The 15,696-nt window shown below is 28.4% G+C and overlaps 1 protein-coding gene across 7 annotated transcripts in view; it reads right to left on the bottom strand.

Annotated features, from left to right (window-relative positions):
- Positions 1-564: 564 nt before the first annotated feature.
- LOC122712798 (protein kinase C and casein kinase substrate in neurons protein 2) overlaps positions 565-15,696 on the bottom strand; it is a 55,763-nt gene continuing 40,631 nt past the window's right edge. For 2 of the 7 annotated variants that reach the window (XM_043932711.1, XM_043932719.1), the window contains exons 2-12: positions 9,809-10,200; positions 9,364-9,552; positions 8,108-8,128; positions 7,453-7,533; positions 7,375-7,386; positions 6,184-6,410; positions 5,532-5,652; positions 4,766-4,876; positions 2,957-3,123; positions 2,588-2,748; positions 565-2,416 (exon numbers count right to left, since the gene is read on the bottom strand). In XM_043932711.1, coding sequence (XP_043788646.1) covers positions 2,304-2,416; positions 2,588-2,748; positions 2,957-3,123; positions 4,766-4,876; positions 5,532-5,652; positions 6,184-6,410; positions 7,375-7,386; positions 7,453-7,533; positions 8,108-8,128; positions 9,364-9,552; positions 9,809-10,171 — 1,566 coding nt within the window. In that variant the 5' untranslated portion in view covers positions 10,172-10,200 and the 3' untranslated portion in view covers positions 565-2,303. The remainder of the gene's footprint in view (positions 2,417-2,587; positions 2,749-2,956; positions 3,124-4,765; positions 4,877-5,531; positions 5,653-6,183; positions 6,411-7,374; positions 7,387-7,452; positions 7,534-8,107; positions 8,129-9,363; positions 9,553-9,808; positions 10,201-15,696) is intronic. The other 5 variants (XM_043932753.1, XM_043932726.1, XM_043932736.1 and 2 more) reach the window with 5 other exon arrangements.

Below are 15,696 nucleotides of genomic sequence, written 5' to 3'. Positions count from 1 at the left end.
AAATACCAAAATCGCGCCGAAATCAACATTGGGTAATTGAATTGTCAGATTTGTTATTAAATTATTAAATACGATTAATCAATTAACCGATAAAATGGAAATATAGCACAAAAAATCGATCGATTAAATTATTCTGTAATGGCAATTAATATCGATTAGTACTGATGCAATGGGAACGCGACTTAATATAAAAAATCTCATAATATGGAAAATTATAAATAACAAATGAAATTGATTAGAAATAGGATCGATTAAAGAAACAATTAATATAAATTGTAACCTGTTTTTTAAGTGAAATTTAATATATGAAATTTGATGAGTATGCAAATATATGTTTTTATGATATAATATTACACATTAATTTTTTTCTTCTAAATAATTTTCATTGAAAGGTTTTACATTGTAATTATTTTGGTCAAAGCATGATTATTATTGAAGTCATTTTCGCAATTAAATTTTTCATGCTAAATTTTTGTGAATGTAATTAGCGTTTGTGAAATGTAATGTCAATACATTATAATATTTATAAGTAAGAATAGTCGCTGCATCATGTATTATGTAATATTTCGTACATATGTCATTTATTAAGTTATACATAATAAATTTTATACACAAACTATAGTCTATTTAACAATATTATGGAATCGCGAACATTCTTTACAGAAAATAATTTGGAGGACTAATTATAAACAATTACAAAAATCAGTCACTGGCTGAATTGTAAATGTTATTATATTCTACTATATTTACATAAATACTGTGTATAATAACACATTATTTATTCGTGACGAATAATTAGCATTTATCATTATATATTATGAAAATTTGACTTGATTTGTTGAAATTGATCCTTCTGAGCGCTTAGCAAAATTGTGATATTTAAATAACAAATGATTTTATTAATGCCAACTTTAATATTTCTAAAATTTCTTTAATTAGATGGAAAACTATAATAAATGCTTCATTTTCAATCATTTAAATCTATAATTTGTTTGATTTCATAGTTATTCTGCAACATTGTTCTTTATATTAACTTAAAAAGAATATTTCTATATTAGAATTCTTGAAAGCATGTATTCATAAAGATATATTGATATCAATGATGAATATTTAATTTAATTAATTAATTATCAAATAATTTATTATGAAAAAACATATTTAACTGTTTTCAATTTATTTTGCGCTTTCACTTCCATATTTCTGAAATTGTGATACATTTATTAAAAAATTAATAATGATTATATGAAATACCTTCAATGCTGTACATTTAATTTTATATAAAATTTTTTGTTTAATTAAAAAAAGGGTATTATGACTTCATTTTCATAAACGATCATTCAACATTGCCTTGATATAAGAAATTATGTACAAAAAGCAAATATTTTCAGATTATAATTTTTAATTATATTTTGATTTTTTATATATAAATAATTTTTTTTTAATATTAGAACATTGTAATTATTAGAAAAAAAACGAAAAAATTGGACAATTCTGGGTCCCAAATTTATTTGTTGGGTACATTTCATGTACACATTTCTCAAGCTTTTTTTTTTACTTTTCGTACTAATGTACTTTGAACATCATAAAATCTCAACTTCGTTAAACAATTGTAACTTTACATATCGTTTACGTTCTTAAATCTATTATATACAATGATACCATTCAGAAAGAATAGGTTTTAATAGTATCATTTGAATAACAATAAATTAAATATACTTTTCGTCGCATTCGCCGAAATATTTCATAGTAACAATATTAATAATGTCGAAAAATGTATAATTGTACATTACCTCAAAAATCTAAACTTATAATATAATTCATGGTGTACATATCCATCTTATTTAGCACGTATTTAATTTATAAAGATGGATATAGAAAATCCTAGCTATATACGAAAAACTATTACTCGTCAAAGTAAAAGTTTCGTTTTAAGTTTTATTGCATCGACCCTACATCGAACCGAGAAGTAGAATGAAGTAAATATATGCATTTTCATTTTCATGTTTACAATAATTTTTTTGAATTTTAATTTAAATTCACTTATAATTTGAACCATAAGGTTTATCGTATAACTTTTTTCATCTTTTTTAGCGCTCATTATATGTATAATACACGAAATGAACGATTTCTAATATAAAGTCTCATGTAATTCTTATTTAACGACATTTACAAATTTTCTTCTTTTTAACGAACATGCTATTTCATAGAGAAATAAACAACAAAATAAAAATTCTTTTTTTTCCATACGCGTTACGTGTTAAGTAACTAACAATGTTCATATAATTTGGCATTACATGGTAATTTTACGGAGACACAAGTTCTACGTAATTTGCAGGATAAAGACCCACTCTACCATCTTTTCGTCCTTTACACCACCCTTGTTCATCTTCGTCTTCTAATTTATCAAATACATCGCCTGTGAAAATGTAAAATTATATAAATTAATTTTCTATTTAATGCAATTAATAGAATCTCAAAAAAAATATCTCAACAACAAAATTATGTATATTATTTGGTATTTAAAATAATTTTATAATTACATTAAATAATGATAATTATGAATATAAGAGAATACTCTTTATCATACCTTGTTTAAAACTAAGTTCATCTGCTTCAGCTCCTTCATAATCATATAACGCGCGTACAAGAACTCCAGGTTCTCCATTATCAACCAATGGTTCACCACTATCTTCATCCCATTCTTCTTCTTCAAATGGATTTGATTCTTGCTTAACATTTGTACCATTACTAAAAAGAAAAATTTATGATTTTTGTTTAATCGCAAATAATAATATATAAAATAATATGAAAATATAATTTCTATGGTCTTTAAATATGTTTAATGAATAATTAAAAAATAATATATTGAAAAATAGATATAATTTTATATTCTTTTGAAAATTAAATACTTTCGTTTAAAATAAAAAATCGATTTTAAATTATTTTTAACACTTACGTCATCGTGGAGGTCCTATTTACTGCATTGCCATCGTGATTGTTCTTCTCTGAAGAATGTTTGCTGGAGTTAATCGTATCCGTTTTTGTGTCTGCATGACTAACATCTGTTGATATCACTCGGGAAGTGGGCTTCGATTTTGATTTATTATTAACAGGTGGGTATTCCTATATCGATGAAAGATGATTATATATACATAATTATATATACATATAAATAAATTAATATGTATATAAATATCATTTTACAAAATTTGAAGCTATATTTGTATTTACAATTTTACATCGTTTTTGATTATAAATGATAGAGAAATTATAAATATATATATATTTATAATGTTATTTTTTAAATCATGCGTGCAACCAAATAGATAATGTATGATATTTAGATTTTATATTATATTTAATTATATTTAATCATAAGCATATATACTAATTATTTACAAAATTTTTAATTTGTTATTTCTAAATTGAATAAAATCTTTAGATATAATGAAAATTTTATTATCATGTTATAAATTATTTTGCAACAAAAATTCTGGAAAAAAAATGATTCATATTGAAACGAAAATGAGTATACAAAATGAATTAAAATTATGATGCTTCACATATCTGCTTGCCTGTTATTATCATTTTTAAGATGTTGCTTTCATGAATATTGATTTCCTAACTGTTTCATATATTATGCGACAATGAGAATGTAACAATATATTCATTATTACAATGAAAAGATATAATTTATAGTTATGGGCATTATGGTAATTGTATTGTACAAATTAATTGTGCAGACGATTTCTGGTTGCAAACATGTTTGCCTTATGCTTCGATGCCATTTAATAATAAACAATTATCAAAGGATAATGAGACACAATGCTAACAGTCATGTTTGCTAAGCATACAAGCAAATATAGAGCGAATTTACAGTTTAGATTTGAAATACTACTTAACATATTATTTTAACAGATGTATCGCCTAATAACGTGTAATAAAAATGTGTAATAAAAAATAATAATAAAAAATGAATTTATTCGGCAAAAATTACACGATGCAGAAAATATCATTATGTAGTCATCAAATTTTAAATATCTGATGTTTTCTCGAGATCTTTTTGAAAAGATACGATTTCTCTTTATTTTGACATGCAGTACCAATTTGCTAATCTTATTCATTCACAATCGTCTGCATAATCTATATCGACGCACGTTCAATTCGCGTCATTGGCATGTTGATTATATTATAAATAGATAAAAACGATCTTCTGATTACCTATTGCATTGTTAAATATTTTCAAACATTTGAATATTAATAATTAACGAAACAAATTTGAAAAGTTTAATATTTATAAATTTTAAACAGATTCCGTTACATAATCAATTTTTCTGTATCAAGGAACATTTACCAAATTTTTTTCGTAATCTTAATTAATTAAAAAAAGATTAATTGAAACAGTTTCACATTTAATTGACTCAATTCATCGCAAATTCGCTCCAGCATCGAATGATGGAAACATGCTTGGCGTGTATCCGTGATATAGATCTGCGATTACGTGCAAGAACAAGCGCATAGCGGGTTACGGTTAATTCAGTTAAGTTAGGCGAACCAGAAGCTGAAAAAGGAAACCCATCCTCGGTGACCTCGTCGTGTTTACCAGTTTCGACATTATTTCGTGATCGGTAAAAAAAAAAAGCTCGATTTCCTTTTTTATGCGCATATGTGCTTATATGTGTGTGCATGAATCTTCGCTCATATCTGGGCAGGTGGTATAAACGAAAGGCGCGAATTGGTAGTGTAAAACATAACAAAACTTTACATGCACATCTTCGCCGACCGGACGTTGATTGATGAGCGTGATGGAGCCAGCCGGAAGTGCCTCCTTTGACTTCGAGCCTTTGGCGATGTCACGGAACTCCTCTGTGTAGTCCTGCGTAATAGCAACGCCCAAAAAAAAAGAAAAAAAATAGACAATCACATGCATGCATTCCGGAAAATTGTTCGATCGTCATAGGGGTTATACATTTTTCTATTTTTTTTTTTTTTTTTTTCAAAACTTTGACAGGAATTCAATATTGTATCATTGGGATACATTGTTAACAGGAGAGACGGATACGTATGTTCAATAAAATTATTCTATGTATATTGGATAATGAGAATTTCGGGATTACATTGTTAAATTTGTAAAATTTCTTGTTAAGATTGATACAGAAAAGATTGTACATTTAGTTACGTAATTAATACGTGTGGAGTAGGAAATTTTAATCTATAATATATGTATAATTAATAGAAATTCAATCGACTTATATTTTAAAACCCTTAAACGACCCAGTATCGTTGCTTATAACGCAGTTATTTCGAATAGAATACCAAAGGATATCGAGACATATACAGAGTATAAAAAAGGAACGATATTAATGCAGTTATAAAAAGAGAGGAACAAGAATACATAATATTTTCAATACACGCTACGACTATACTTTCTAACATTAGATCTCAACTATGAGCAAGAGTTTACATGCGATAAAAAAAAAAAAAAAAAAAAGAATGGTTACAAGACGTAAATTTGTATTTTATCATCTTACCTCGAATTGTGGCCAGTTCATTGCCATATTTACACCATGGTTGTTCGACCACCATTTCAGATCTTTCTCATGATCCGCGTTATTAATTGTGTGATAGAATTCTTCGTATATTTGTGGTAATCTATAAATGGCGACAAATAAAATTTGTTTTAAATACTTTTTTAATGATATAGATTCATTCATTTTTTAATATCTTTTTAATATCCAGTTTTCATTTCAATCTTTCAAAAATCTGAGATTCAAAGAATTATTATTATTATATGCTGCATTTTTTTTTTTTGTTTATTAAATATAATCTATATAAATGCAACTTGTGACCATAAAATTATACAGATCTAACAGATCAATCAATCTGAGAGAAACAAGTATTTAATCCTCTATAAATAGATTTTTTTTTTGAAAGGTTAAAGGTATACCAGATAAAAAATCAATATTCTACTTATCCATATTAAATATAAGATATGTATTAGTGACATTTATAAGGATTAAAATTAATTCATTAATTCATAATTAAATATTCATAAACTGAATGCTGAAAAAATTATACAGTTAATAGATAATAAGAGCACCAGAATAAAAAAAATCTTTACTCTAGTTTTCTCATATTATATACACAATGAAATTATGTATTGATAATATTACACACACTTACATCGGATCCTGAGATATATTGAGGCATTTATGAATGCCAAATAGGACCTCTTTGAAGAACTGTAACCGCTGCGCCTCCATCTCTTGACACTTTTCGAACACCTGAGTCATATCCTCCATGTATTTAGGATTGTACTGATTAATCTCCTGCAACGCCGCTTCGTACTTTTCTTTCGCCTTTTGAACTTCTTCCTTCGTCTTCTGCACCCTGTCTTGCATTTTCCTCACCTGCCAATTAAATAAAGAGGCACTTAATGAATATTCACGTTTGAAATTCGAATAATCGCACGTACTACATTGAAGGTAAAGATCTTGGTGCATACCCAACCATATTGGTGAGTTTAGAAAGGAATAGCGAAGGAAAAATATTTGTAATTTTTATATTGTTTTCATAAATGATCGTCTTAATATTTGGATGTTCTGAATAATGTTTTATTTATGAAAATCCCAATTCTTTACCCTCAAGCTTTACCTAGCATATATATCGTGATGGCATACGTTTGAAAAAAAAAATAAGCGTGATTTCTAATAGATACATTTCTATAAGCTGCGACAGCAAATATTGACTCGTGCGATACAATTATATGTATAAAAAAATAATAATAATTTAATACACGAAGTTGTTTTCTATTATTAATTGTGTTGTAATATGTTTTGTAAAATCTGTAATAAAATATATTGTAATAATGTTGTATTTTGTAAGATTTGTGTATAAAAATATTGTAAGATATTGTTATATGTTTCTTGAAATTACAAATTACAAATTAACTAGCTAAGCAATTAATTGGCATACATTAGTTTCTAAAAAGAATTTAGAATTACGCACATAGAGATATAGAGACATATAAAAGGAAATTCTATATTAAAAATATATTAAAGCATTGCACTTTATTTCTAGGTAGTAATAACGAGCAATCATCGAGCACGATAACTTTCAGAATTAGATATGAAAAGTTGATTGTATTGCGTTTTAATTCCACATGATATTTAATTTTGTTAACAGTGTTTTCATTTTTTTATGTTTATTATGTTTTATAAAAAAACTATTATTTTTTTTTCTCATTTCGAATTGTTTAAAAAATTACATTTCAATTATTAAAACTACTACTGTTTAAAGGGCCCGATGTTTGCATGATATGAATTATCCACAATTATCGAAGGAAAGGCTTGAGTGAGATAAAAATTCGCTTACCAGCAGAGCTTTCTGTAATGAAAAACGAGAGAAAATGTTAATCAAGATACATGCTGCATGCAGTATTATTATACATACAAGCTGAACGTCTCCTATTTTAGATTTCCTAAAGGCTTTTCGTATTCTGAGGGCCCATGCATCACATCCACAAACTGTCATCTAAAAACGTCGTTAGCCTTTTTTCAGAAGATCGCCTCTCGTATGGCGATTAATCGAATTTCTCGAATGCCGGGACGTATAATAATACTTTTTCTCGTTATTTCTATTTTAAAACAGGTTTCGAAGCCTTCGAAAAAATAATAAAAAGTGAAAATGCAAATCGAAAATAAAAGTATATATATATATATATATAATTCTGTGCGAAATTCTACGATTTCAATTTTATATATTAAAGGTAAAATAAATTTTACCTTTTTCTTTTTTCATATAAATCTCATATTGAAAGTTTTTTTTTTAAGTTATATATTAATCAACAATTATTATTATAATGTATTAAAAAGTTTATGAAGTTAATACACAGATGAATAACGAATGAAGGATTAATCGACAATCGAAACGTGCAGAAAATGATTAATCGGGCATTCACGAAAATTTGGAAGCAGTAAGTTAGTAACAACAGGAAGAGACATATGTACGTATTAGTTATATCGATGATCAATATCGAGGACACAGAACAACACGGATGCATGCAATACTTTCGATAAAGATTAACACGAGATTTTTGTTCACATACGTTTTCAGAACCTCGGGCCATCTGAAAATAATACTTGCTAAAGAACAACAGTATCTACTTTTATATTGAGCCGCGAATGCGTGATCGTGATGCATACTAATGTTTAAGAGTTATTACACACACATGTACATATGGTATCATTATGTATGTGTGCGCGTACGCGTATGTATGTTTTTTTGTCAAGAGTACTGTTCGCTTTAGAAGGCGCTTAATTTTTTTTTTTTTTATATAATTTTATATCGGTTTGTAAATACCGTCTTAATATTTAAAATTTATTTTTTTTTCCTTCTTCTTTCAAATAGCTCCTGAAAATAGTTGGAGGATTACATTATGCTAGGAAAAAAATACCTTAAATAAAAATATTCTTCATTTTTTTCACTTAGAATATCAAGGAAGATTAAACATAGCGTGAAAGAATGTTAATTAAAGAAATGTTTTTTTTACACAAGATTACTTGATAGATTACTTAATTTATTATCGAGGTTGCGTGTAATAACAGAAAAGAAAAAAAAATTTTCTTTTCATTCGATTCTGACGTGAATGAAACATTAAATGAACAATTTTTCGATACTTTGCATAAGAACTTTGATCTATACTCAATAATAAAATAATAAATCTTTGCAAACTTCAGTAACGTGAAACTTTTAAACGGATTAGGTTAGGTTAGGTTACGTAAGAACTTTGAAAAAAAAACTTTGATCTACACGCAACAATAGAATAAAAATCACGATAAATCTTTACAAACTCGAATAACGTGAAACTTTAACCGAAGTCAGGTTAGGTTAGGTTTTCGATAATAAATAATGTTCCGCGCAACAAAACAATCCTCTAATCATTATTAAGCGTATCAAAATTATTAAACTGATTACGTGTTGTTACATTATATGGCAATGAAAAAAAAAAAAAAAAAAAAAACTTTGATTTACACGAAATACGATAAAATAAAAATCACGATAAATCTTTATTAACTAAAACTCGAATAACTTTAAGTGGATTTAGGTTAGGTTTTCCTAATCGATAAATAACGTTCCATACAACAAAACAATCCTCTAACCATTATTAACCGTATTAAAATTATTGAATTGTCTACGTGTTGTTACATTATGTGGCAATGAAAAAAAGTACCTTCTGAAAGCGAGGCACTGTGACTTAAATAACGTAACAATTGCGCTAATCGTCGATAACGTATGAGCGAAGGATGATGTAACGGTTGATCAGTGTGATCAACGGCATAGAGGGACGGACCATGGTCTTACCTGGTCAGGGGAAAGCGAACTGTCCGCCGATGCGTTCCTTTCCATGTTGGCCGCTGTCCTTTCGGTTTTGCAACTGTTGTGATACTCAGACTTCGCTTTTTCCACCTTTTGCAAAAGCTTCGCCCACGGTTTCTGCGCCTTCTTGAACGCGTCCTCCATCTCCTTCCGTTCCTTCAGCGTCATCATCGACTGCAATATCGAACCAGATCCAACAGTGCAACATATTAACGATAATTATGAGAACCTACGTGGGAAAAGAAATTTTTCTTTTTTTTTTATCCGGAAAATTGATCGTCAAAAGACAGTTTAATTTCAATTTGATTAGAAATTTGATCTGACTGGAAAGATATATATATATATATAAAATTCATTGAAGGATTGAAATAAGAAAGGTTTGATTCCAATATCGTAATGGACAACATTCATAAGGAAAAATTGCGCTTACTTTGTGATACGTTTCCTTCTGCCACGTTTTCACCTGCTGAATGATATCGTTACAGAGATTCTCCTTGACCCTAAGATGAAGATCGCACAGCCTTTCCGACTCGACGAGGACACCTTTCCAGGCAGCCTCGGTGGTTCCATATTCCGGCCCCTTCTCGATCTTGTCGTTCCAATTTTTCGACCAATTCTTCAATGCTTTCGCGTAACTTTTCTCGATCTCCGCCCTTTCCTGGACCAAAGTTATCAAGCTGTCGCACAATTTGTGCCCGTCCTCGATCCTCTTGGTCGTTCGTTTGTAATTACCCGGCTCCCAGAAGGAGTCCGAGGTTGCTATCAGCATGTTGTCGTCGCTGTGATGTGACATCCTAGCCTAAGTCGAGAAATTCCTTTCACCTGAAATTAAGTAAAATTAATAATTTAGAATAATTTTTTTATCAAATTTTGATTAACAATTGATAATTAAAAAAAAAAAAAAAAAGATTTATCTAATAATAATGGATCCGAAAATAAAATGTATAATATCGATTGCAAATCTTCTATCCGCTTGGATTACCATCGTCGATAATACAGAGCGATTAATTAGATCAGATCTTAGATTTGATTGTCAATCGCTACAAATCTTTATCTTCGTTTTACCTTCTTTTTATTATTGTGTTATCCAATCATGGAAACAAAAGGAATGTAATATAACAGATTTGGTAAAATAATAAAATTAATCTCTTTTTAAACGCAACAAATAAGAAAAAATAATAAAGTATTCTATATTAAAATGTTAACGATTGAAACAAGTTTATATCGATTCGCAACGAATAGATTCCATCCATAGCGAAGATTATGCATGACGACAAATGGCAGTCGGTTTATTTCGAAATTCTCGTCTCTTTTCCAATCATATATACCTTTTCCATCGTTCGATTAACTTTCACGATACACAGAACGATACATTCCATCGTGGATAGAGATTGTTAAGTCCCCGAGATCTGTCCAAGGTATTTTAAAATTGATTAAAAATAAGCGGTTGGGTGTAATATTGTACCGATTGTAATAAAAATCTTGTCTGGTTGTGACAAATTGTGCAGATTGTCAGATTGGGTCAACGGTAGTGTAATGACAATTAACTGGAATAGCTCGTTGGACTCGTTGCATCTCCTAAATCTGGCACACATGCAAATTTCGCATCGTACCATAATTGTGGTTTGTAACATTTTGTAACTGTATAATTTTATCGCAACTTGTATAAAACAGAGATACGAATTTATATATATATATATATTTGCGTAAATGAATTAAATCAAATCGAGCGAATAATTAAACGAATAATGCATTTTGCAATATCACAATATGTTCATAGAATAAAAAAAAAATAATTTAATATTATTAAATTATTTATTAGATATTTTAATGCAATAATAATTTGTATGATTGTAATAATAATTATTTTAATTATCTTCTCTTCAGTCACAATAATAGTAGTATTTTTTTTTTCTAAAAAAAAATGATTAAAAGAAAAAATTTACAATTGTGGAAATATATTCAGAAGTTACACAAAGTTCTCATTTGAAGAGAATTTTTCCTATTAAAATTTATAGTAACGTGCTCGGTAAAGTTTAATCATCAATAAGAATACGAGAGAGCATTATTGGCACATTGCCAAGAAACTTATATAAATTTATATAGTTGGAAGCTTTGGAGAAAGTAGATAGGTATTGAATCTAAAGAGTCAAGAACCACTGTTCCATGAATTATTGTAGACTTCTCTCGATATAGAAGAGAAATGTAGAAGAAATTCATTTTCTTATTTCTCATTCTACACGCTATTGGCAATACGATATCAATGATACAAAAAAATATGTTTATAACTGAATAAAGATATTTTTCTCGAAATTAAATATTCATATCAATTTCAAAAATCGTCAACAATAGATAAGAAGAGAGAATTAAAGATGGGAAAATTAAATATTTTTATACAATTTATTTTGAATTGTAAAATTACAATAATTGTAATATTGTAATCGCATATATAATGAAAAAAATTGTAACAGTATCGAATAAGTATAATTTATTATTGGATTATCTCACGGTTCTCTTAATTATCTCTATAGGATTCTCACAAGGATCGCGTCTCGAGTATCAATTTCAAGGAATTATAAAATCGAGTCGACACACTCTTGTTCCCAGAGTTCGATGCTTCGCCAATGCAATCGAGATATTTGGATTGCAAGCTCAGCTCTTTCATTGAAACAAAGTGGTTGTTAATGGGGACACATTGCATCAATATTACTCGAGTTGAACGGAATTACGCCAGCAACATACATATAACGGTCGTAACGATCGTTGATGAAATGGATTTAGATTCACGATTGCTTTTTTTTCAATTCGTAAAAACGAGTTATGCTCGACGATTAACCGAGATCAAAACATTTTATCCCACGATAATCTGTTAAAGAAAATAATCGATGAACTGATCTAAAATAATTATTTATATTTTGAGGCTATTTAATTTTTCTTCGTACATAATTTTCTCGAGATTATATATCGTATTATATATACTTGTTACAATAATGTATCATAATTTATAATTAATAAAATTTTTTTATCAATGCATCTTTAAATTATTATTATATATTTGACAATTTTGATGATTTAAAATCGTAATTTTTTTTAATTGAATCATTATGATGAGCACATAAACAATATGAAATAAAATGATTTTATATTACAGAGAATCTATCAAATTATTATTTAATATTGTGAATATACATAACCTATCATACTTGTTATTTTCATATAGTCAAAATATATTAATCAATTTACCATGAAAACATAATTACGAACAAAATTATTTAATTCGAATATGACTGAATATTAAATTCTCTGTTATTTATTATTTATATATTTAATATAATTTATTACTTTATCGAATTATTATTTATTTTGACAAAATGTGATATATATTATATGTATTTATATTTTATATCAATATGAATTTGTAATTAAATATTTTATCGTATAATGTGTTTCACTTTGTTATAACAAACTGTCCATCGATCCTGTCTAAAGATTTTCGATTATAATATTAAAATTTATTTAAAGTGATTATTTGAAATAAATTAAATTGAATATTTTTTAGATACAAATAACCGATAGAAATTTTTATTAGTATTCTTACAAATAAAGATTTCTATGTATAATATTGAATATTGTTAAAAGAGATAAAATGTTAAGGATTGAATCGTGTCACATTGTAAATTACTATATAACACGATATGTGATACCGTAAGATTTTTCTTATCGTAATTTACGTAAGATGAATTTTAATTACTTTAGAATGCATAGTGTAATTTATAAGTTTTAAAAACTACATAATTTACATTGTTTGTTGAACAGAATTTGCGTGATCCATGATCGTAAAGTTACGTTCGTTTGTTATGTGAAACATCCGCATTCAGAGAAAAACTAATTCTTTCCTTACACGGAATTTCATTTCTTGAAACAATTTTTATGGAAATGAATTTTGATCGAGATTTCATAATTTTATTTCCAACTGAAAAAGAAAGATAAAACATTTCAATCTTCAACAAGTTGATTCTGTATCTATTTATCCTTGAGTCTATTCTTTCACTTGTTTAATTAACCGTGAAAATATTCTGCAAAAGCTTTAAATACTTCTTTACAATAACCAGAAGAAACTTTATTAAGAATTTCTTTTTCTTAATGATTCATTTAAAGAGAATGATATTTCATTATAATCCCAAGGACAGTTCTACTCAAGGAAAATTATAAGGAAAGAAACATTCTGTAATATTTCTCGAATATATTAATGTATAGTATATACATTAATAAACTATAGACAACATTTATTAGAATCCATAAATTCACGAATCTTTAACAAAATTCAATAAATTTTTTTTTCTAATCACTAAAAATTCCTAGAAAATTGTTGAAATTCCAAAAAAAAACTAGAATTCCAAAACTATGATCAACTTTTCTTAATTACTCTATCGGTATTCACTGCTTACCGATAAACAATACCACTCTGATTATCGATCCAAGATAAAAAAGAAATCTATAAGCGAAGAAGAAATTACAGAATACAACAGCGCGACGAAAAAGTCATCGAAAAAAGAGACGGGACGAGATAAAAACAAGCGAAAGGATGAAAAATGTGAAAGAAGAAGCATAAATCGTGGAATGCTGCCAGTCGAGGAGTGTCGAGAAGCCTTTAGCGTCTCGTGTAGAGGAGGAGAAGGTCGAATCAAGGCTTCGTGGGGTTCGATTTTCGGCGTCTCTCGAGCGAGGAACAGGTGAACGAAATGGTTTCCTGTTTCTTTCACCTTCACGTGAAATTTGTGCGCGCGTGTGCGAGCGTGTTTACGCTCACTGTTGTGTGGACGAGCGATGTGCAGCGCACGAGCGTGACGAGAGAGGCACTGCACCTTCCCGCAGAATCCTTTCGCAGGAGAGCACACGAGGGAATGAGTGCGGTCATTCCCAAGCGTGGAATGTTGCTCTACCAGCTCGATAAGCGCTACGATACCAGAGGCGCCACGATTATTGCTATTGAATGGTTATTCGTGCTTCTGAAAGGACCCTTTAGCTAGGGAAACGAACGGTGTAGTGGTGAATAGACGCGCCATCTTTTATCATTTTATTCTGTTCCCTTTTGGTCTTGGAAAAAACGTGGCATTTTGAGATATAGAATGGTTATGAAATATATATATATATATTATATTGTATTTATCGTGATGAGATATTATATTTGTTTCGTTATTATAAGTAAAATATAGATATCTTGAAAGATAAGGAATTATGCTACGAGAAAAATTATGCAATTTTAAAAAATCTATTAAATAAGAGTAAGTATATCTATGTTAATGTAACTTTGACTGGTTTAACTGGTTTAAATAAATTACAATATTTACGACTTATATCATCCAGTTATATCCAATTCGTTTCATAAATCATTATGATAAATGAAACATATTTTGAAGTTAAAATATCGCAATCTTGAACATGAAAATCCTTGAATATCACTGAATATATCGAACGATCACATTTCGACGTTTTAGTGTCCAGTGGTAGTTATCCCAGCTTCGTTCAAGGTTCCCATTATTGTGCAACATACGATTGTATAATGCATCGATCTATTTATAATGTAACAGAAAATACGATCTAATTTTTTTCCTCGTATTAAAAATATTAAATAATAACGAAATATCTCACTTCAAAAGAGAACATCTCCAATGTACACGTCTGAAGAAAAGAGCAAAGATATCATTATATCATTTAATCACCTTTATCTAAGCAATCACATTTTTTTTTTTTATCTAAAGCTATCTAAATTTTATTGCACTCTACACGAAAATATAAATAATTCTGTATCTTTCATCTCCTCGATCGATCTGTATTTCGAACGAATTTGAATAATATTTCTTGATCTAAAGTGATCTCGATCGAATCGTAAATAACTCGAGAATAATTCCATAATTTTTTTTTAAGCTCTCCAGGAAATCTCGATTTCTAATTAATCCGATATATTAAACTGTTCGTGTATTTGTTACTCTTACGTAACACCGCCAATTAGCCGTTAATCGGGAAAATAAAATTGGAGAAAGTGAGTAATTGGGAAAACACGTTGTGTTATCTAAAAATAAAATGCGATGTCAAAAGCGATTCGCCGATGGATCTAAATGTCTAGTAAACGAAACGGCGCGTAATCAAATCAATGACGATTAAATCGTCGCCTTTTACATAATCGCTCGTAAAGAGGAGAAACGAAAACGAGTCGGCGAAATACAATTCCAGATGAATCATCGAGCTTGTTTCGTTCGTTATGTCGCGATTATCAAACCATTCGATTCGATACTGAAAAGAGCAATGAAAAAACAA

The sequence above is a fragment of the Apis laboriosa genome, unplaced genomic scaffold (genome assembly GCF_014066325.1).
Source record: "Apis laboriosa isolate Shangri-la unplaced genomic scaffold, ASM1406632v1 scaffold112_cov148, whole genome shotgun sequence".
NCBI lineage: Eukaryota > Metazoa > Arthropoda > Insecta > Hymenoptera > Apidae > Apis > Apis laboriosa.
The sequence above is the reverse complement of the archived record's forward strand: the minus strand, read 5'-3'. Positions and strand labels throughout refer to the sequence as shown.